Source organism: Telmatherina bonti, assembly GCF_933228915.1.
Source record: "Telmatherina bonti genome assembly, chromosome: 9".
In the NCBI taxonomy this organism is placed as follows: Eukaryota; Metazoa; Chordata; class Actinopteri; order Atheriniformes; family Telmatherinidae; genus Telmatherina; species Telmatherina bonti.
In genome coordinates, this window is record NC_136627.1 from 1,338,099 (window position 1) to 1,362,235 (window position 24,137).

Genomic DNA, 24,137 nt, shown 5'->3' on the forward strand with positions numbered 1-24,137 from the left:
CACGTTTACAGTGGAAATAAACATGTTTACAGCAGATCTAAACATGTTTACAGCAGAAATAAACATGTTTACAGCAGGAATAAACATGTTTACAGCAGAAATAAACACGTTTACAGCAGAAATAAACATGTTTACAGCAGAAATAAACAAGTTTACAGCAGATATAAACAAGTTTAGAAGAGGAATAAACATGTTTACAGCAGAAATAAACACGTTTAGAGCAGATATAAACATGTTTACAGCAGATATAAACATGTTTACAGCAGGAATAAACATGTTTACAGCAGGAATAAACATGTTTACAGCAGGAATAAACACGTTTAGAGCAGAAATAAGCACGTTTACAGCAGATATAAACATGTTTACAGCAGGAATAAACATGTTTACAGCAGATATAAACATGTTTACAGCAGGAATAAACATGTTTACAGCAGGAATAAACATGTTTACAGCAGATATAAACATGTTTACAGCAGGAATAAACATGTTTACAGCAGGAATAAACATGTTTACAGCAGATATAAACATGTTTACAGCAGATATAAACATGTTTACAGCAGATATAAACATGTTTACAGCAGATATAAACATGTTTACAGCAGAAATAAACAAGTTTAGAACAGGAATAAACACATTTACAGCTGATATAAACATGTTTACAGCAGAAATAAACATGTTTACAGTGGAAATAAACATGTTTACAGCAGAAATAAACATGTTTACAGCAGAAATAAACATGTTTACAGCGGAAATAAACATGTTTACAGCAGAAATAAACATGTTTACAGCAGAAATAAACAAGTTTACAGCAGATATAAACAAGTTTAGAACAGGAATAAACATGTTTACAGCAGAAATAAACATGTTTACAGCAGAAATAAACACGTTTACAGCAGGAATAAACACGTTTACAGCAGAAATAAACATGTTTACAGCAGAAATAAACATGTTTACAGCAGAAATAAACATGTTTACAGCAGATATAAACATGTTTACAGCAGAAATACACACGTTTACAGCGGAAATAAACATGTTTACAGCAGGAATAAACATGTTTACAGCAGAAATAAACACGTTTACAGCAGAAATAAACACGTTTACAACAGAAATAAACACATTTACAGCAGAAATAAAAATGTTTACAGCAGAAATAAACATGTTTTTGAACTGTCGGGAGGGAGTGAATCTTTTTCTAACTCCCCCGTTTAAAAGTAATTTAATCTCGAAGTTTGGCATATTTAGGGGCGTGTCCTTTTGATTGACAGGTACCCGATCCCCCGCTATAGGTCAGAAGAACGTGGCACAACCGCGGTTTTTAGCCGGTTGACAACGTGACTTAGCTTTAGCCCGCTTACCTCCGTTAGCTGGTTAGCTCCTGTTAGCTCCGGGTTAGCTCGGTTAACTTTTAGCTGCAGAAAGCTCGGAGTTCGCTCGATGTCAATCATCCACCATGACGCTCACAGCCCCCCTCTCAGCTCCACCTCTTTGCCCATATTTGTATTTTCCTGGCGAGATGACACGCATGCCCCTGCCAAGATGGCGATGGTAGGAACCGCCCACCGAGCTTCAATTCAGCTCTTCAGAAACCTACGGGTGACGTCACGGAGGCTCCGTCCATCTTTCTATATACAGTCTATTGTACAGGCTCACACTGTAAATCAGCCTGATGGCGTCCCGCATGGATGTTGTCATCTACCAGCATCTTGAAGAAGTGCCTTTGCTTTGTATCGGTTCATTCCTAGCCTCCCTCATCCATCCACCATCCATACATCCATTTCTAACCAGATATTCCCATTCAGGCCGGCAGAAACGGCACGTCCTGTTTCCAATTACAACCTCAACTCCATCAGAGCTGGGGCGCTTTGTGAAATACAAATAAAATAGAATATAATGATTAATCAATTTCATCAAGCCATATTTATTCACAGTAAAACACTAGCAACATATCATCTGCAGAAGCAGAGACATTTTACCATTTTATGCTAAATATCTGTTCATTTCGAATCTGATGGCAGCAAGACATCTGTAAAAAGTTGGAAAAGGAGTAAAAAATTCTCAAAACAACCAATCGGATGAGCACTTGACCACTAATTAGGGTTATTGGCAACAGCTCAGTAACATGACTGAGATGCAGAACTCATATGTTAATCCGTGACAAACTGTGGAACAATTTTACAAAAATGTCCCTCAATGTAAAACTGCAAAGGCTGATGATCAGAGGAATCTCTGTGCACATGGGAAAAGGCATAAAGTCTATACTGGATGATGGTGGGCTTTCAAGCAACCCTTCATTCAACAGTCTGGAAACCAGTCCATGAACTTGGAAAGCCTCCAGAAATCACTGTTTACTCTGAAATGTGCAAACGCAGGTTCAAGCAGAGCAGCAGGCTGATGGGAACATCATCATGACTCTGGAACTACTTTTTTTTTTACACATGCTAACAGCTGCTAACGATGCTAAACATCACCCTGTGTAAATACATTTTACACATGCTAACATATAAATGCTAAACTTGACTCTGGAACTACATTTTACACATGCTAACAGCTGCTAACGATGCTAAACATCACCCTGTGTAAATACATTTTACATATGCTAACATATAAATGCTAAACTTGACTCTGGAACTACATTTTACACATGCTAACAGCTGCTAACGATGCTAAACATCACCCTGTGTAAATACATTTTACACATGCTAACATATAAATGCTAAACTTGACTCTGGAACTACATTTTACACATGCTAACAGCTGCTAACGATGCTAAACATCACCCTGTGTAAATACATTTTACATATGCTAACATATAAATGCTAAACTTGACTCTGGAACTACATTTTACACATGCTAACAGCTGCTAACAGTGCTAAACATCACCCTGTGTAAATATGTTTTACATATGCTAACATAATGCTAAACTTGACTGGATAATATGAATGAATTGTGAAACTGCGCTGATTTTCGTAAATATGGCTGCTCATTCTGAATTTGTTGCCAGTGTTGCCTCCCTTGGCTTTGTAATGACATTAATGTTTAAGTTTTAAAATCAGGATGTCAGTTTGTTCTATTTACCAGAGCAGACACGTGTGCACTGATGTGATACATAGGAGCTGCATCAGTTGGGATTACACCTGCTTTCTCAAGTAAAAAGGTCTTATAATCTGTTCTGTCTTTCAATGTGCCAAGTTGCTTTTTATCTGTACCTTTTTTAAATGCTCAGCATCTACGCTCTGTAAACTGAGTAGATGCCTGTTCCATTCGGACATTTGCGTGGAGCATGTTTGATGTATTAGATGATAAAGCATCTTAAGACATAGAGCTGAACTGTTCCTGCTCCAACATATACCTCCTGGCCAAGCTTTTTACAGCCTGTTCATGAGCCATTCGTGTAATTCTGGTATGTTGAAGTAGGGTTACCTCTAAAAGAGTGTCAGTGGTACTTGAGGACCAGGATTGGGAAACACTGCTTGAAGCTTTGTGTGCATGTGAAACCAACAACAAATTACCCACAAAAAATAAGTTGTAGTTTAACGTTGATGCTAATGTTAGCTGCTAACTAGCCAGTTAGTTTACTGGGAAAGGTGTCCTTCGGTCAGTCTCAACATGCTTCCCTTTAACAAGTTATCATACAGCCGTGGAAGGCAAGTTCTGCCTTACATATTTATTTTGCATAAGCTTCTCCTGAGCTTTTATAAAATCCGACCAAACTCTAGAGCATCTGACTCGCCATGATGCCGTTGGTAGGGCACAACTTTTCCAGTGACGGCATTTGTGACCAGGACAGGAGTGCAGGAAGCATTAAAACAAACTTTAAAAAGAAAGCAGACATAAAAAAACAAAATAATGTTGATAAGTTGCATGAAATACAAGTTCCTGTGTTAGGAGTGAAGTCACTTTTATAAACAGTGGTAAATAAACGAGTTTTAACCCTCATTTAACAGCCGATCAGCAGTTTTCTGAGTGTTTGTTCCACATGTGAGGAACACTGGAACAATAAGTAGACCAGACCCTGATGACCTGAGGGATCTAGTTGTTTCATAACAAACTTGTCTTAATGCTGAAGTCCATCACTAGACTGAGATTTCTGGCTTTGTCATTCGTTTTTAACGCAACTGTCTGAGGATGAATGCTGATTTTTAATCTTTCTTCTTTGGTTCCGAAGACTATTATTCCGGTTTTGTCTTCATTTAACTGAAGGAAGTTCTGGGACATGCAGTCTTCAATGTGATCGATGCAAAGTTCAGAGTTAGGATCGGACTATAGTCTCCCGGTGAGACAGTTATGTAAATTTGTGTGTTTTTGTATGTTGTATTTCATTGTTTTTCATAACGTGAGCGAGCGGGAGCATGCAGATGTTGAACAGCAGGGGCCCCAACATGGAGCCTTGTGGAACTACACAGGTTATTTTAGTTTGCTCAGATTTATGGTTACCTAAAACACAAAATAGTTCCTGTCTTTTAAATATGACTCAAACTACTTCATTACAGTGCCAAAAAGTCATTTCCAGTTCTTCAGCTGTCTCGTAAGATGTTGTGGTCAACAGTGTCCGATGCAGCTTGGAGATCCAGCAGTACAAGGGCTGAGATGTTATTACAAGACTGTTTTTGTTACAATGTCCAGGGGCTTTTTGCAAATTAGACTCATAAAACTAGAGACCCAGATTTAAAAGCTCTGTTATGATGTTACCTGTGCTAAAACTAGTTTTTGGCTAATAACATTCATTCATTCGGTCATTTTCCGAGCCGCACAGTCCGATTCAGGGTAGCGGGGAATTTGGAGTCTATCCCAGAAATCATTGGGTGGGAGGCAGGTACACCCAGACAAGTCGCCAGTCCATCACAGGACCAACAACGAGAGAAGATAATGATGACAGGATGCCATGATGTATGCTACTTTCCTACTTCTGATCAAATACATAAAAAAGAAAGTGTAATGATAATTAGCATTCAGGCTAGGCTTGTTTCCATCTGGCTGAAGGAATGACTGTAAATACCTGTGGGTTTTATGTTGCATCTCGTATCATACAAAGGAAGTGTCTTCCACACACTGCTCCTTGTGTGTGTGTGTGTGTGTGTGTGTGTGTGTGTACTGGCAGCATGTTACATTGTAGTACCGCAGCCCTGCTTTCCAAGATGACATGTCTAAATAGCAGTACTTCATGGATGGTTGTCTGTACTCTGTATCAATCCATGGCTTTACATCTATCACTCCCCCCATCTTTTTTCCATGTGTCTATGTGATCACATCCATTTGATTTCAGTCCAACAGAGAGCTGAAGGTCGGGTTCCTTGTCTGGCTTTACCTCATCTTTCTTGGGCTGTAACTGGAATAAGAATCACACTTAGTCCTGTGACAGAATTGGGATTGTTTCCAACTCTCTCCATGTATATCATCCACTGTTCCTCCTCCTGAACTTGTCATTTTGACTTGCCATGGCTCAGCCCACTATGCTATGTTCCACATGTTAATACATAGATGTTTTGTTACTCTCATCATCGCCTCCTTTTCTCTGCAATGTGCTGAAATCCATTTTCAAGATTTTCTCATCTCTTTCGCTCATATTTGGTGCTCCTCATCACACCTGTCTTCTCTCCTCCATGTGCTCTACATTTTCCCCCTTTCTCCACTTTTCACACCTTCTATCATCCAGGTGGTGAGTCAGCGGTTTCCACAGAACAGCATTGGCGCGGTGGGCAGTGCCATGTTTCTACGCTTCGTCAACCCTGCAATCGTGTCCCCATATGAGGCTGGCATCTTGGATAAGAAACCCCATCCCAGGATAGAACGAGGTCTCAAGCTCATGTCCAAGGTAAGTCACATTAGACAACACGCGTCAGACTGATTGGTTCCTACAGGGTAGAGTCATCTGAATATTTGTACTTGTGAGCATCTTTCACAGCAAATCACTAAGGCATTAAGGCAAATTGCTGCATGTTTTTACACACACTGGGTTATTGGTCTTTCCCAGCTGAACTACTGTTGATTCAAGCGTTATGAAGTACATCTTAAGGTGCTTTTACACCAGATTTTCTGAATCCAGTCTGAGTTAATTTGCTTGCAAAGTCTTGTTCATTTGAGGAAGTGTGAATGTGCAAGTGAACCCTGACCAAACTATGGTCTGGTGAAAAGTGTAGGTCTCTGTTCACTTCAAGGGAACCAATCACAACGCATTAAGCAATGGGCTCTTCTGGATTGTTTGTCTTTTATTGGCCATTTTTGACCCCATCAGGTGAGGATGGAAATACATTATTCAAAGGTTTTGGTTTAATGGTGATAGTGCATTCATTCTTCTTAATAACAACAACAACAGTAACAACAGTAATGGCTTCGGCTTGTATATGGCCTACCTGATGACGCCACAATAAAGTTGTAGGCCACGGCTGCACCCATGCACACCAACAGTCTCTGCTACTGCCGTCTAACATTCATACACATCCATACGTGCTGATGTCCCACACCAGTATAGTCCAGGGAGCTAGGTTAGATCAACTGTTCGCAGAAACAACCACTGACCCAAGAAGAAACTAAGCAGATGGAAGAGGAAAGCCTTGCTCATTTAGTGGTCAGGACTGAAAATGGCTCATCGTCCACAAGTAAACAATGGATCAACACCCAGTTAATGCAGTTTTGGAGTTTCTGCTTTGACTTTGATATTCACATCTTATAGGGTTCTCACCAGAATCTGTCCAATAGCAGCATGTCCAACATGTGCCGTGTCATGGAATAATGAGGGACATGCCAGCATGTCTCTTTTCTTCTCTTTGTTACTTGCCAACTCCCAACAACCAACGCAGCCTCCTACGGAAGCCCCACATTACCTGTCTCATAACATCTCCCCTAGCAGGAAATAACATTAACAAGAAAAATCCGTTACTATCTGTCACAGCACATCAAATTATTTTCCCTTGTTTAGGAGTGGTGTTTTAGTCCCTGTTGGATGGAGCTCGGCCGGACATCTGGCTGCTTTCGCTTCCCTCATTCCAAACATCAACGTTTAATGTCTACATTGGTTTCAAAATGCCTCAGTTAAAACCAGTAAGAGAGGAAGAGGCTGTGTGTTATTTATTCGTATATACTTATCATTTAACAACACATAACAGCTCAGAAAAACCTGCTGATTGGCTAACAGACAAAGATTTCACTGCAGTGCACGCACTCTTCTACGAAACACAGCGGTTGCTATGGGGATCAGTGCGTGTGATTTAGGGCACTGGGACAACTGGTCCACTGACGTGAAGAAACGAGGAGCAGTTCCACCTGGAGGTTTTGCTGCTGATCTCTCAGGATCGGATCTGAGACACACGTCATCTGGATGTTTATGAAACATGAAAGGAAATGGTTGAACATATGAAGTGTTGTAATTCCTGGCGGCTCTGCAGGCCTACAGTAAACTACCCACTTGTTCTTATCCGTTTGGTTTGACTGTGCTACTTTGAAATGCACAAAACGAGAGATTTATCAGCATTACTGGCAAACTGCTGTTTACTGGCGCAGAAATCCACCATGCAAGACGTGCATTCTTTCTTCTGGAAAGAAAACTGTCACAATGTCCAGCTGTTGCTGTCCTTTAAACCTTCATTGGCTGATTTTCTTCTCTTTTTATTTCCTGGATGCGAGGTTAGCACTTTGTTAAACCCTGATGAGATGCCATCCTGAACACATCTATGACTGAATGATTGGATTACGAGTCAGCCGGGTAACAGGAAGTCACGTTTTCTCTGACGATTTGAACACAACCAGGTCCAAACTGGGTCAGAGAGCAGAATACAAGTTGGGAAAGTTTTTCTTAAGACATCAACATATTGTCACATCTGGCCACTTAATAAGACCTGTAGGACTCACCTGGAGGCTCCATCAGGTGCAGCGCTGCCTCCGCGTCTCGACATGATGCCACTGCACAGCTCACGCTGTGGTCTGACGGAGGCTTTTCACGGGAGGCCGAGCGTCTTTAATAGAACTTCAGAACAAATTTAGGAAGATTTTAACCCTAACCTGCAAAGTGAGAACTGTTTTCAAGTCTTTCTGTTGTGTGTCTCTCCTTCAGATTCTGCAGAGTATCGCCAACCATGTCCTGTTTACAAAAGAAGAACATATGAGGCCTTTTAATGACTTTGTTAAGAGCAACTTTGACTCAGCCAGGAGGTGAGACACCTGCAGCATCGTGTTCACTGATTGTCTGAACATCACTGTTTGCTGTAAACTTACAGGCATTGACTAAGCGTAGTACATTATTAATGTCTGTCAACATTGTATTACACTTCAGCTGATCCTTATGAACTTAAAGTGATCTAGTAGGACGCAGTACTTTCACTGTCTACCATTTATTTTACAGAAGTTCATCCGAAAGGCAACTCTTTCCAAACCAAAAAGCTCCATGTTCTCCTTTGTTTTTGAAATGAAAACTTATAAAAAGTATTGTAATATTAGCATTCAGCTGACCTGAACATTTGTATTTCCAACACAGTTTGGCCTTTTTATGTAAAACATTATGTTTAATATAAACAACAGTCCAAGACTTGTGCCAGACATTACGTCTGCATCTGCAGTTTTAAACATCTTGGGATCAAATGGGGCTAAACATCGAACAGACAGTCTTTACAGACTCTTCAACATTATCTATGTATATTATTGTGATTGTTCAGCAACTGAAAGGTTAATTATTGTTGTTTCTTTTTTTTGTTGTTTATTTATTTTGGGTAGGAACTGTTATTTTTACTGTTATTTTTAGATACAGAATAAATTAAATGGAAAAACTTGGTAAAAGTTTAATTAGAACAGTGAGAAACCTGCTCATTATGGATGATCTGGATTTAGCACATCAGCAGCTGTTATATGGAATGACTATAAAGGAAGTTATGAGCTCATTACAGCATATTTTGACTCATAGTTCAGGCTTAAACCGTTGGCTGCAGAGTTGCCTGAAGCGGTTGTGAAAGTTGTATTAAAAGTGTTTTGCTTATTATTGGCTTTAGACCTGTTCAGAACTCTGAGAGGTGTCCAGTAATGGCCTGTCTTCCACAGGTTCTTCTTGGACATAGCATCTGATTCCCCTCCCAGCGACTCAGTCAACCACAGCTTGTCCTTCATCAGTGATGGTAACGTGTTGGCTCTCCATCGTTTGTTGTGGAACAACCAGGAAAGGATTGGCCAATACCTCTCAAGCAACAGGTCAGGACTACACATTTCTGCTACACTGCTGATGGATTTTATTTCTGTTTATTATTCTGCATGGCTGACTATATTTTATATCCATACATATATATCCAAGAGACCATAAAGCTGTAGGCAGGCGACCTTTCGACAAGATGGCAACCCTGCTGGCTTACCTGGGACCCCCCGAACACAAACCTGTGGCTGACACTCACTGGTCCAGTCTCAACTTGACCAGTTCCAAGTTTGAGGAATTCATGACCAGGTGGGATTATAACCAGTCTGTAACATGACGAGTCTGTTGCTTCACCCATAGGTAGATAGATAGATACTTTGTTCATTTAACATGCAAAATGCACATTTCCAGCAGCTTGACAAGATACAATCAAATAAATCAAGAGGGGGTTCATAAGAGTGAAATACATAAAAAAAAATCTGCTTTAGCAGCACACCAGTCTGACCATCCTTATCTCTGTGGAGGCTGGGCTCATCTCTGGAGGCGGAGCTCAGCTATGTGGGGGGCGGAGCCCAGCTCTGTGGAGAAAACACAGGGAAAAACTGATGCGGAACAGTGCAGATTACCATCTTAAAGTTAAACATGGGATGACGGGAGCATCCTGCTATTCCAGTAAGATGCCAATGTCATCCAGGATGGATGGAAATAGAGGAAGGATGGAACGGTAGGATGGATGGAAATACAGGAAGGATGGAAATAGAGGATGGATGGACATAGAGGATGGATGGAAATAGAAGATGGATGGAACGGTAGGATGGATGGAAATGGAGGATGGATGGAAATACAGGAAGGATGGAAATACAGGAAGGATGGACATAGGGGATGGATGGAACGGTAGGATGGATGGAAATACAGGAAGGATGGAAATAGAGGATGGATGGACATAGAGGATGGATGGAAATAGAGGAAGGATGGAACGGTAGGATGGATGGAAATACAGGAAGGATGGAAATAGAGGATGGATGGACATAGAGGATGGATGGAAAAAAAAGATGGATGGAACGGTAGGATGGATGGAAATGGAGGATGGATGGAAATACAGGAAGGATGGAAATACAGGAAGGATGGACATAGGGGATGGATGGAACGGTAGGATGATGGAACGGTAGGATGGATGGAAATAGAGGATGGATGGAACGGTAGGATGGATGGAAATAGAGGAAGGATGGAACAGTAGGATGGATGGAACGGTAGGATGGATGGAAATAGAGGATGGATGGAACAGTAGGATGGATGGAACAGTAGGATGGATGGAATGGTTGGATGGATGGAAAGAGAGGATGGATGGAAATAGAGGATGGATGGAACAGTAGGATGGATGAAATAGAGGATGGATGGAACGGTAGGATGGATGAAATAGAGGATGGATGGAACGGTAGAATGGATGAAATAGAGGATGGATGGAACGGTAGGATGGATGAAATAGAGGATGGATGGAACGGTAGAATGGATGAAATAGAGGATGGATGGAACGGTAGGATGGATGAAATAGAGGATGGATGGAACGGTAGGATGGATGAAATAGAGGATGGATGGAACGGTAGGATGGATGAAATAGAGGATGGATGGAACGGTAGGATGGATGAAATAGAGGATGGATGGAACGGTAGGATGGATGAAATAGAGGATGGATGGAACGGTAGGATGGATGGAAATAGAGGATGGATGGAACGGTAGGATGGATGAAATAGAGGATGGATGGAACGGTAGGATGGATGAAATAGAGGATGGATGGAACGGTAGGATGGATGAAATAGAGGATGGATGGAACGGTAGGATGGATGGAAATAGAGGATGGATGGAACGGTAGGATGGATGAAATAGAGGATGGATGGAACGGTAGGATGGATGAAATAGAGGATGGATGGAACGGTAGGATGGATGGAACAGTAGGATGGATGGAACGGTAGGATGGATGGAAATAGAGGAAGGATGGAACAGTAGGATGGATGGAATGGTAGGATGGATGGAAATAGAGGATGGATGGAATGGTAGGATGGATGAAATAGAGGATGGATGGAACAGTAGGATGGATGGAATGGTAGGATGGATGGAAATAGAGGATGGATGGAACAGTAGGATGGATGGAACGGTAGGATGGATGGAAATAGAGGATGGATGGAACAGTAGGATGGATGGAACAGTAGGATGGATGGAATGGTTGGATGGATGGAAAGAGAGGATGGATGGAAATAGAGGATGGATGGAACAGTAGGATGGATGGAACGGTAGGATGGATGGAACGGTAGGATGGATGGAAATAGAGGATGGATGGAACAGTAGGATGGATGGAAATACGATGGATGGAACGGTAGGATGGATGAAATAGAGGATGGATGGAACGGTAGGATGGATGAAATAGAGGATGGATGGAACGGTAGGATGGATGAAATAGAGGATGGATGGAACGGTAGGATGGATGAAATAGAGGATGGATGGAACAGTAGGATGGATGGAAATAGAAGGTGGATGGAACGGTAGGATGGATGGAATGGTAGGATGGATGGAAATAGAAGATGGATGGAACGGTAAGATGGATGAAATAGAGGATGGATGGAACGGTAGGATGGATGAAATAGAGGATGGATGGAACGGTAGGATGGATGAAATAGAGGATGGATGGAACGGTAGGATGGATGAAATAGAGGATGGATGGAACGGTAGGATGGATGGAAATAGAGGATGGATGGAACAGTAGGATGGATGGAACGGTAGGATGGATGGAACGGTAGGATGGATGGAACGGTAGGATGGATGGAAATAGAGGATGGATGGAACAGTAGGATGGATGGAATGGTTGGATGGATGGAAAGAGGATGGATGGAAATAGAGGATGGATGGAACAGTAGGATGGATGGAAATACGATGGATGGAACGGTAGGATGGATGAAATAGAGGATGGATGGAACGGTAGGATGGATGAAATAGAGGATGGATGGAACGGTAGGATGGATGAAATAGAGGATGGATGGAACGGTAGGATGGATGGAAATAGAGGATGGATGGAACAGTAGGATGGATGGAAATAGAAGGTGGATGGAACGGTAGGATGGATGGAATGGTAGGATGGATGGAAATAGAAGATGGATGGAACGGTAAGATGGATGGAAAGAGAGGAAAGATGGAAATAGAGGATGGATGGACATAGAGGATTGATTAAAATAGAGGAAGGATGGAAATAGAGGATCAATAGAATGGTAGGATGCATTGAAATAGAGGATGGATGGAACGGTAGGATGGATGAAATAGAGGATGGATGGAACGGTAGGATGGATGGAAATAAGATGGGTGGAACAGTAGGATGGATGAAATAGAGGATGGATGGAACGGTAGGATGGATGGAAATAGAGGATGGATGGAACGGTAGGATGGATGGAAATAAGATGGATGGAATGGTAGGATGGATGAAATAGAGGATGGATGGAACGGTAGGATGGATGGAAATACGATGGATGGAACGGTAGGATGGATGGAAATACGATGGATGGAACGGTAGGATGGATGGAACGGTAGGATGGATGAAATAGAGGATGGATGGAACGGTAGGATGGATGGAAATACGATGGATGGAACGGTAGGATGGATGGAAATAAGATGGATGGAACAGTAGGATGTATGAAATAGAGGATGGATGGAACGGTAGGATGGATGGAAATACGATGGATGGAACGGTAGGATGGATGGAAATAAGATGGATGGAACGGTAGGATGGATGAAATAGAGGATGGATGGAACGGTAGGATGGATGGAAATAAGATGGATGGAATGGTTGGATGGATGAAATAGAGGATGGATGGAACAGTAGGATGGATGAAATAGAGGATGGATGGAACGGTAGGATGGATGAAATAGAGGATGGATGGAACGGTAGGATGGATGAAATAGAGGATGGATGGAACGGTAGGATGGATGAAATAGAGGATGGATGGAACGGTAGGATGGATGAAATAGAGGATGGATGGAACGGTAGGATGGATGAAATAGAGGATGGATGGAACGGTAGGATGGATGAAATAGAGGATGGATGGAACGGTAGGATGGATGGAAATAAGATGGATGGAACAGTAGGATGGATGAAATAGAGGATGGATGGAACGGTAGGATGGATGAAATAGAGGATGGATGGAACGGTAGGATGGATGGAAATAAGATGGATGGAACAGTAGGATGGATGAAATAGAGGATGGATGGAACGGTAAGATGGATGAAATGGAGGATGGATGGAACGGTAGGATGGATGAAATAGAGGATGGATGGAACGGTAGGATGGATGGAACGGTAGGATGGATGAAATAGAGGATGGATGGAACGGTAGGATGGATGGAAATACGATGGATGGAACGGTAGGATGGATGAAATAGAGGATGGATGGAACGGTAGGATGGATGGAAATACGATGGATGGAACGGTAGGATGGATGAATTAGAGGATGGATGGAACGGTAGGATGGATGGAAATAAGATGGATGGAACGGTAGGATGGATGAAATAGAGGATGGATGGAACGGTAGGATGGATGGAAATACGATGGATGGAACAGTAGGATGGATGGAACAGTAGGATGGATGAAATAGAGGATGGATGGAACGGTAGGATGGATGGAAATACGATGGATGGAACGGTAGGATGGATGGAAATACGATGGATGGAACAGTAGGATGGATGAAATAGAGGATGGATGGAACAGTAGGATGGATGAAATAGAGGATGGATGGAACGGTAGGATGGATGGAAATACGATGGATGGAACGGTAGGATGGATGAATTAGAGGATGGATGGAACGGTAGGATGGATGGAAATAAGATGGATGGAACGGTAGGATGGATGAAATAGAGGATGGATGGAACGGTAGGATGGATGGAAATACGATGGATGGAACAGTAGGATGGATGGAACAGTAGGATGGATGAAATAGAGGATGGATGGAACGGTAGGATGGATGGAAATACGATGGATGGAACGGTAGGATGGATGGAAATACGATGGATGGAACAGTAGGATGGATGAAATAGAGGATGGATGGAACAGTAGGATGGATGAAATAGAGGATGGATGGAACGGTAGGATGGATGGAAATACGATGGATGGAACGGTAGGATGGATGGAAATAAGATGGATGGAACGGTAGGATGGATGAAATAGAGGATGGATGGAACAGTAGGATGGATGGAACGGTAGGATGGATGGAAATAGAGGAAGGATGGAACAGTAGGATGGATGGAATGGTAGGATGGATGGAAATAGAGGATGGATGGAATGGTAGGATGGATGAAATAGAGGATGGATGGAACAGTAGGATGGATGGAATGGTAGGATGGATGGAAATAGAGGATGGATGGAACAGTAGGATGGATGGAACGGTAGGATGGATGGAAATAGAGGATGGATGGAACAGTAGGATGGATGGAACAGTAGGATGGATGGAATGGTTGGATGGATGGAAAGAGAGGATGGATGGAAATAGAGGATGGATGGAACAGTAGGATGGATGGAACGGTAGGATGGATGGAACGGTAGGATGGATGGAAATAGAGGATGGATGGAACAGTAGGATGGATGGAAATACGATGGATGGAACGGTAGGATGGATGAAATAGAGGATGGATGGAACGGTAGGATGGATGAAATAGAGGATGGATGGAACGGTAGGATGGATGAAATAGAGGATGGATGGAACGGTAGGATGGATGAAATAGAGGATGGATGGAACAGTAGGATGGATGGAAATAGAAGGTGGATGGAACGGTAGGATGGATGGAATGGTAGGATGGATGGAAATAGAAGATGGATGGAACGGTAAGATGGATGAAATAGAGGATGGATGGAACGGTAGGATGGATGAAATAGAGGATGGATGGAACGGTAGGATGGATGAAATAGAGGATGGATGGAACGGTAGGATGGATGAAATAGAGGATGGATGGAACGGTAGGATGGATGGAAATAGAGGATGGATGGAACAGTAGGATGGATGGAACGGTAGGATGGATGGAACGGTAGGATGGATGGAACGGTAGGATGGATGGAAATAGAGGATGGATGGAACAGTAGGATGGATGGAATGGTTGGATGGATGGAAAGAGGATGGATGGAAATAGAGGATGGATGGAACAGTAGGATGGATGGAAATACGATGGATGGAACGGTAGGATGGATGAAATAGAGGATGGATGGAACGGTAGGATGGATGAAATAGAGGATGGATGGAACGGTAGGATGGATGAAATAGAGGATGGATGGAACGGTAGGATGGATGGAAATAGAGGATGGATGGAACAGTAGGATGGATGGAAATAGAAGGTGGATGGAACGGTAGGATGGATGGAATGGTAGGATGGATGGAAATAGAAGATGGATGGAACGGTAAGATGGATGGAAAGAGAGGAAAGATGGAAATAGAGGATGGATGGACATAGAGGATTGATTAAAATAGAGGAAGGATGGAAATAGAGGATCAATAGAATGGTAGGATGCATTGAAATAGAGGATGGATGGAACGGTAGGATGGATGAAATAGAGGATGGATGGAACGGTAGGATGGATGGAAATAAGATGGGTGGAACAGTAGGATGGATGAAATAGAGGATGGATGGAACGGTAGGATGGATGGAAATAGAGGATGGATGGAACGGTAGGATGGATGGAAATAAGATGGATGGAATGGTAGGATGGATGAAATAGAGGATGGATGGAACGGTAGGATGGATGGAAATACGATGGATGGAACGGTAGGATGGATGGAAATACGATGGATGGAACGGTAGGATGGATGGAACGGTAGGATGGATGAAATAGAGGATGGATGGAACGGTAGGATGGATGGAAATACGATGGATGGAACGGTAGGATGGATGGAAATACGATGAATGGAACGGTAGGATGGATGGAAATAAGATGGATGGAACAGTAGGATGTATGAAATAGAGGATGGATGGAACGGTAGGATGGATGGAAATACGATGGATGGAACGGTAGGATGGATGGAAATAAGATGGATGGAACGGTAGGATGGATGAAATAGAGGATGGATGGAACGGTAGGATGGATGGAAATAAGATGGATGGAATGGTTGGATGGATGAAATAGAGGATGGATGGAACAGTAGGATGGATGAAATAGAGGATGGATGGAACGGTAGGATGGATGAAATAGAGGATGGATGGAACGGTAGGATGGATGAAATAGAGGATGGATGGAACGGTAGGATGGATGAAATAGAGGATGGATGGAACGGTAGGATGGATGAAATAGAGGATGGATGGAACGGTAGGATGGATGAAATAGAGGATGGATGGAACGGTAGGATGGATGAAATAGAGGATGGATGGAACGGTAGGATGGATGGAAATAAGATGGATGGAACAGTAGGATGGATGAAATAGAGGATGGATGGAACGGTAGGATGGATGAAATAGAGGATGGATGGAACGGTAGGATGGATGGAAATAAGATGGATGGAACAGTAGGATGGATGAAATAGAGGATGGATGGAACGGTAAGATGGATGAAATGGAGGATGGATGGAACGGTAGGATGGATGAAATAGAGGATGGATGGAACGGTAGGATGGATGGAACGGTAGGATGGATGAAATAGAGGATGGATGGAACGGTAGGATGGATGGAAATACGATGGATGGAACGGTAGGATGGATGAAATAGAGGATGGATGGAACGGTAGGATGGATGGAAATACGATGGATGGAACGGTAGGATGGATGAATTAGAGGATGGATGGAACGGTAGGATGGATGGAAATAAGATGGATGGAACGGTAGGATGGATGAAATAGAGGATGGATGGAACGGTAGGATGGATGGAAATACGATGGATGGAACAGTAGGATGGATGGAACAGTAGGATGGATGAAATAGAGGATGGATGGAACGGTAGGATGGATGGAAATACGATGGATGGAACGGTAGGATGGATGGAAATACGATGGATGGAACAGTAGGATGGATGAAATAGAGGATGGATGGAACAGTAGGATGGATGAAATAGAGGATGGATGGAACGGTAGGATGGATGGAAATACGATGGATGGAACGGTAGGATGGATGGAAATAAGATGGATGGAACGGTAGGATGGATGAAATAGAGGATGGATGGAACGGTAGGATGGATGGAAATACGATGGATGGAACGGTAGGATGGATGGAAATACGATGGATGGAACGGTAGGATGGATGAAATAGAGGATGGATGGAACGGTAGGATGGATGGAAATACGATGGATGGAACGGTAGGATGGATGGAAATAAGATGGATGGAACGGTAGGATGGATGAAATAGAGGATGGATGGAACGGTAGGATGGATGGAAATACGATGGATGGAACGGTAGGATGGATGGAAATACGATGGATGGAACGGTAGGATGGATGAAATAGAGGATGGATGGAACGGTAGGATGGATGGAAATACGATGGATGGAACGGTAGGATGGATGAATTAGAGGATGGATGGAACGGTAGGATGGATGGAAATACGATGGATGGAACGGTAGGATGGATGGAAATAAGATGGATGGAACGGTAGGATGGATGAAATAGAGGATGGATGGAACGGTAGGATGGATGGAAATACGATGGATGGAACGGTAGGATGGATGGAAATAAGATGGATGGAACGGTAGGATGGATGAAATAGAGGATGGATGGAACGGTAGGATGGATGGAAATACGATGGATGGAACGGTAGGATGGATGGAAATACGATGGATGGAACGGTAGGATGGATGGAAATACGATGGATGGAACAGTAGGATGGATGGAAATACGATGGATGGAATGGTAGGATGGATGGAAATAAGATGGATGGAACGGTAGGATGGATGGAAATACGATGGATGGAACAGTAGGATGGATGAAATAGAGGATGGATGGAACGGTAGGATGGATGGAAATACGATGGATGGAACGGTAGGATGGATGGAAATACGATGGATGGAACAGTAGGAAGGATGAAATAGAGGATGGATGGAACAGTAGGATGGATGAAATAGAGGATGGATGGAACGGTAGGATGGATGGAACGGTAGGATGGATGGAAATAAGATGGATGGAACGGTAGGATGGATGAAATAGAGGATGGATGGAACGGTAGGATGGATGGAAATACGATGGATGGAACGGTAGGATGGATGGAAATAAGATGGATGGAACGGTAGGATGGATGGAAATAAGATGGATGGAACGGTACGATGGATGGAAATACGATGGATGGAACGGTAGGATGGATGGAAATACGATGGATGGAACGGTAGGATGGATGGAAATAAGATGGATGGAACGGTAGGATGGATGAAATAGAGGATGGATGGAACGGTAGGATGGATGAAATGGAGGATGGATGGAACGGTAGGATGGATGAAATAGAGGATGGATGGAACGGTAGGATGGATGGAACGGTAGGATGGATGAAATAGAGGATGGATGGAACGGTAGGATGGATGGAAATACGATGGATGGAACGGTAGGATGGATGAAATAGAGGATGGATGGAACGGTAGGATGGATGGAAATACGATGGATGGAACGGTAGGATGGATGGAAATAAGATGGATGGAACGGTAGGATGGATGAAATAAGATGGATGGAACGGTAGGATGGATGGAAATACGATGGATGGAACGGTAGGATGGATGGAAATACGATGGATGGAACGGTAGGATGGATGGAAATACGATGGATGGAACGGTAGGATGGATGGAAATACGATGGATGGAACGGTAGGATGGATGGAAATACGATGGATGGAACGGTAGGATGGATGGAAATACGATGGATGGAACGGTAGGATGGATGGAAATACGATGGATGGAACGGTAGGATGGATGGAAATACGATGGATGGAACGGTAGGATGGATGGAAATAAGATGGATGGAACGGTAGGATGGATGGAAATAAGATGGATGGAACGGTAGGATGGATGGAAATAAGATGGATGGAACGGTAGGATGGATGGAAATACGATGGATGGAACAGTAGGATGGATGGAAATACGATGGATGGAACGGTAGGATGGATGGAAATACGATGGATGGAACGGTAGGATGGATGGAAATAAGATGGATGGAACGGTAGGATGGATGAAATAGAGGATGGATGGAACGGTAGGATGGATGGAAATAAGATGGATGGAACGGTAGGATGGATGAAATAGAGGATGGATGGAACGGTAGGATGGATGGAACAACACCTGCCACCAGGTGATTTCTAAAGGCATCTTTCTGAAGCTTTGAAGAAAGCGACTGGTTTGACACACATCCGACCAGGACGTGGAAATGTGAACATCGTACATGAAACATGACTCCCGTCTCGACGTACCTCTGCTCTCCATGTCTCCATCATATTAAAGCCCAAGGCTGCGTGTTCTGTGTTGCCTCCTGGAATGATGCCTCCCAGTTTGCTATAATCTCGTGTTCAAGACATAAAATAAATGAACGTAAAGTAAATATTATAATATAGTTGTCGATAGTAACCTCTTATAATCCCGTTTGATGCTAGTTATGCTTGGATATTCCTCATCAGCTGAAGTCTATAATATGATTCACCTGCAGGACTTTGTTAGCAACAGAAAAGTTCATCTTTTCCAGAAGTGTGAATGCTGATATCATCTGTGTTTTCTCTGCAGGCACCAGGTCCATGAGAAAGAGGAGTTTAAAGCCCTGAAAACACTCAACATTTTCTACCAGGCAGGAACTTCCAAGAGTGGCAACCCAGTCTTCTACTACGTGGCCCGCAGGTAGGACCATCCGTCTCACACTTTTCATGCGCAGAACTTCTTGCTTTCTCAATGAAGTGTGTCACGTGCTGACATTTCTGACTGCAACTGGTGAACATTTATCTTCACAGATAAATGAGGAGTTTGAGCTCCTCGCTCTGTCCCTGTATTGCATTGTTTTATGTTGAACGTTGGCATTGTGCTGGTATGTACGGTGAGAGGGTTTTAATCTGAAATACTGAGACCTGTTGGAATGCTGGTCTTCAATGTTCACAGAAAAGTGTGTGTTTGGTTCCTTATTGGCTATTTTAGATGTTCTTAAGGTTTCACATCCCAGTGTAAACACTGGATATCAGAAAACCTTTTACTTCTACCACTGATGTGCATGGTTCTGGCCAGGACAGCCTTTGAACCCACTGGATAAACTGCACACTTGTCGGCTTTTATCCAGTCCAGAGCTCATTCATGGCTGTTTGTCTCTGACTCGAGTCAGTCTGATACAAGTGGGTCTGTCATGAACTAAATGCAGACACACTGCTGGGGGGGGGGGGATTTTGTCCACAATCACATAAACCTGATCATCAACAATATTAATGTTCAGAACGCAGCTCTGCTGCAGCGTCTCTGATCTCTCAGGTTTTCTACCAGCAGTCTGCCGACCAGCAGGGGGCGAACCCCTGCTTAAGGCTTCATTAAGCTGCTTGAAGACCACACCTTTCACCAGCAGCCAGTTAAGTATCGTTGGATTGGTTGGACATTTAGGTGGGCGTGGTTAACATGGAGGAAGGATGCAGCAGTAAGATGCCGCTTCCGCATTTTTCCTGTTGCAGGTAAAACGGGTTGTTTTCATTCAACAGTGATTGAGGTGGTTAAAAAATACCAACATTTTTACATGTGGCATTAAAACACACAAACCCTGCCGCGTGCTGCACCACCCGCCCTGCCGCGTGCTGCACCACCCGCCCTGCCTCGGACGAAGTTGCTTGTTAAATATGAAATAAAAAGTAGTATATGTATAAAATCATGTTAACCCTTTCAGTCCCACTGCAACTCCAGTAGCATAAAAAGACACCGTTAGAGTTTTAATTTGCCCTGTAAATCTTCTGTAAACATTAAAGGTACAGTGTGTAAGAATCACTGCCATCTAGTGGTAAAGAATAGAAATGACTTGAATTCTCTAATGCGGTTGCAAATGGACACGAGTTTACTTCAACATTGTTTGCATTTGCATTGTCTTCTTTTTAGGTGTTACTTATTAGAGATAGACCAATATGGGTTTTTCAGGACCAATACCGATAATTAGTAGTTAGAGGAGGCCGATAACTGATATTTGGAGCCGATATTCATTTGCAGTAAAAGTGTAAAAATTGGCGTAATAAAATTGAATAACGCAAACTCTGAACTTTATTGAAATGCCTAAAGAATGTTTATTGAATCACACAAATAGAAAATAATAGCTGCAGAATTTAGTGGCTGAATTTCCCAGACTAAATATTTCTGATACAGTTGAATAAAAGGTTAATTAAATAGCTCTCTGAAATTGTTCCACAGAAAATACAGCAAAATTTAAATATAAATACAATAACTTGTCTTTGTTTTAAGTTCCAACACAACAAAAATACAGGGAGTTCTCAGGCTCAGCAGCACCTCTGGAAAGTTCAATAAAAACTTAAATAATAGCTCCCTGAATTTTTTCACAATAAATAAAATAAAATTTCAATATAACTGAAATAAATTTACTTTGTTTTAACTTCAAACAAGAACAGAAAGTGCAGGAGTTCTCAGGCTCAGCATTCTCTCTAGTAAATAAAAAAAAAAAACTCACTTCCAGAGATTTTTATAGTAATAGAAAATAAAACAAAGTTAAATAAAATTTGCAGCACTTTGTTCAGATAAATCATTTCTGAATTTTACTCTGATCTTCCCCTTCATTTTCTGATCTCAGGGTCAGAAAGCTCATAGCAACCTTAGTAGTCGTGAGTTGTAGAGTTTTTCACATCATCCTCCACATTACGTTACATTTCCGGACGATTCAGCGCACCTGAATAAGGTTCAGAATATTCGGATTTCATAATAAATACGTGCAGTAGCTCTGTTTACTTCTTTGACCGACAGATTGACTGCCTTTAACTTAAAAGCTAAATCATCTGCATTCCTTCGTGTGTTTTCCATGATGAGGGTGTGTGCATGAAGCGCAATCTGAAGACTCTAGTGTGAGTGCGTTTGACTGGTCCACTGTGACGGTTCGGTAACTTCATTCTGACGAGGATAAACATATTTATTGACAGCATGAAGCTGGCCCGTAGAAATCTATACATTAGCCACATCGTTGCACAAGCTGTAAGGTTGGAAGCGTGAGAAAAAGTAGCGGCTTACTGTCCGGAAAGTCCGGTGTATTTTCCCCATTGCTAACACATCGTCTGCAGAGCGTTTGGAGCCAGATCGACAAACTAATTTTATGCTCAAAGCTGCTTCGCCTCCACCTCAGCGCTCCCTAAAACAAGTAAATTAAGTTTTTTAATGCGCTCTATCAATCACACACACACATGCTTCTCTGTCATGGACTGTTTCCAACTGGATATCATCAGCAGTTTAAATAATTCACAGACATGTCGGGATGTAAGCTAGCAGAGCTACCGCTAAGGTTTACTCTGCTCTTCCATTATTCTGCTGCTCACCGTAACTTTAGTAGCAGTTGTGAGACGCAGAGTACTGGGATGCTTATTACAATTTAGGAAGAGCTTTCTGTATTTACCTTTGACACATGTTTTGTGTCCGGATCTTCTCACACCAAAAAACTTTTCCTCTCACTCTCTAGTGTGTGAGGACAGCTTCTTCTTTGGAGGCTCTGCCTCTGCAGCTTAACCAATCAGAGGACGGGGTGAACAGTGCAGGAGAGAGAGGCGCCGCTGCATCTGAGCCGAAATAACCCAGTTTTAAACTGATTTCTTCATCTCAGCCGGTCGGATTAAAAAAAGACTGATGCAGATATACGCCAAATTTCCAAATATCCGATAATATCCGATAATAATGTGCCGATAATCGGTCGATCTCTATTACTTATTGCAAACTACCACCTGTCAAACTAAGCTGGTACTGTAGTTTAAAGCTCAGAGGGTTCTCACTCCACACAGGGTTGTTTCTCCATTGCAAGACAATCAAAGCATTTCAGTTCTGATATAAAAAAACAGACCTCTGGTCAGGGAGTTTGCTTGTTTCAATAGGACTACCTGTACAAATAAAGGTTTGATTTTGTAATAGAATCCAAAACATTAGAGAAAGAAGGATGAGACTTCAGGATTTACACGTTAAAAGGTAACAAGGCAGCAGGATGAATATGAAGCTGCTACCTTTGAAACACAGAGGGAACAACATCTGCTAGAGAAATTCCAACCATCCGGTGCATTTTCCTCCTGGAACAGACAGAAGGCAACATTACACTGTTCTGGAACAGCCACGGTCCATGGCATTAACGCAGTACGTCAGGAGCTTCAGGGCGGCTTGAGGAACAAACCTCAGCACAAAACAGCTTCATGTTGGGTCAATCTGTCTGTCTTCCTGAATAAGTGCAGTTGTACATGTTGATCTGTCTTTCCTGTCCTCTCCACCCCAACCAGTCGAGGCAGATGGCTGCCCTCCCTGAGCCGGGTTCTGCCGGAGGTTTTCTTCCTGTTAAAGGGGAGTTTTTTCCTTCCCACTGTCGCCTCGTGCAGCTCAGGATGGAGGATTGGATCCAAGTCATGACTCGATGCTATTAGTTGGTTTCTATTATAGGATATGTATGAACTGGCCTGAAATTATGTGGATGTAAAGTGTCCTGGGACAACATTGTTGTGAAGTGGCGCTGTACAAATAAAGCTGAACTGAATTGAATTGAATCTGAAAAACTCCTAACCGTTGGGGCCTATGGTGACGGACTTCTCAGCAAGCCATGCTTGTCTGTCTCCAAGTGTGTTCGGAAGAGATTTAAAACAGTGTGTTGTTACGATAACATAAAAGAGTGCAATAAGGTGCCCAGCCCAATACGTCTGTAATGTAAACATCGGATTAGTTAGCGAGTGGTCACATCAAATAGCCATTCAAAATGTGTATGTAATTGCTTTTATTTGTGAAGTAGTTGAACTGCATATGAGCAGAGTTAGCAGATGCAGATGCAGATTCATGCTGCCATAGCTGTTCAGCAAACACACAGCTTCCAGTTTGAGACTCCAGACTGAATCCTGAAGGGTAGTCCATCTCTA

General features: G+C 42.6%; 1 protein-coding gene across 1 annotated transcript in view; it reads left to right on the forward strand.

The window, feature by feature from the left end:
* The window catches only part of nf1a (neurofibromin 1a), a 177,398-nt gene that overhangs the window by 94,149 nt on the left and 59,112 nt on the right, over positions 1 to 24,137 (forward strand). Inside the window, 5 exon segments of the mRNA XM_079246402.1 lie at positions 5,654 to 5,812; positions 8,048 to 8,145; positions 9,025 to 9,171; positions 9,272 to 9,418; positions 19,807 to 19,917. Coding sequence (XP_079102528.1) covers positions 5,654 to 5,812; positions 8,048 to 8,145; positions 9,025 to 9,171; positions 9,272 to 9,418; positions 19,807 to 19,917 — 662 coding nt within the window.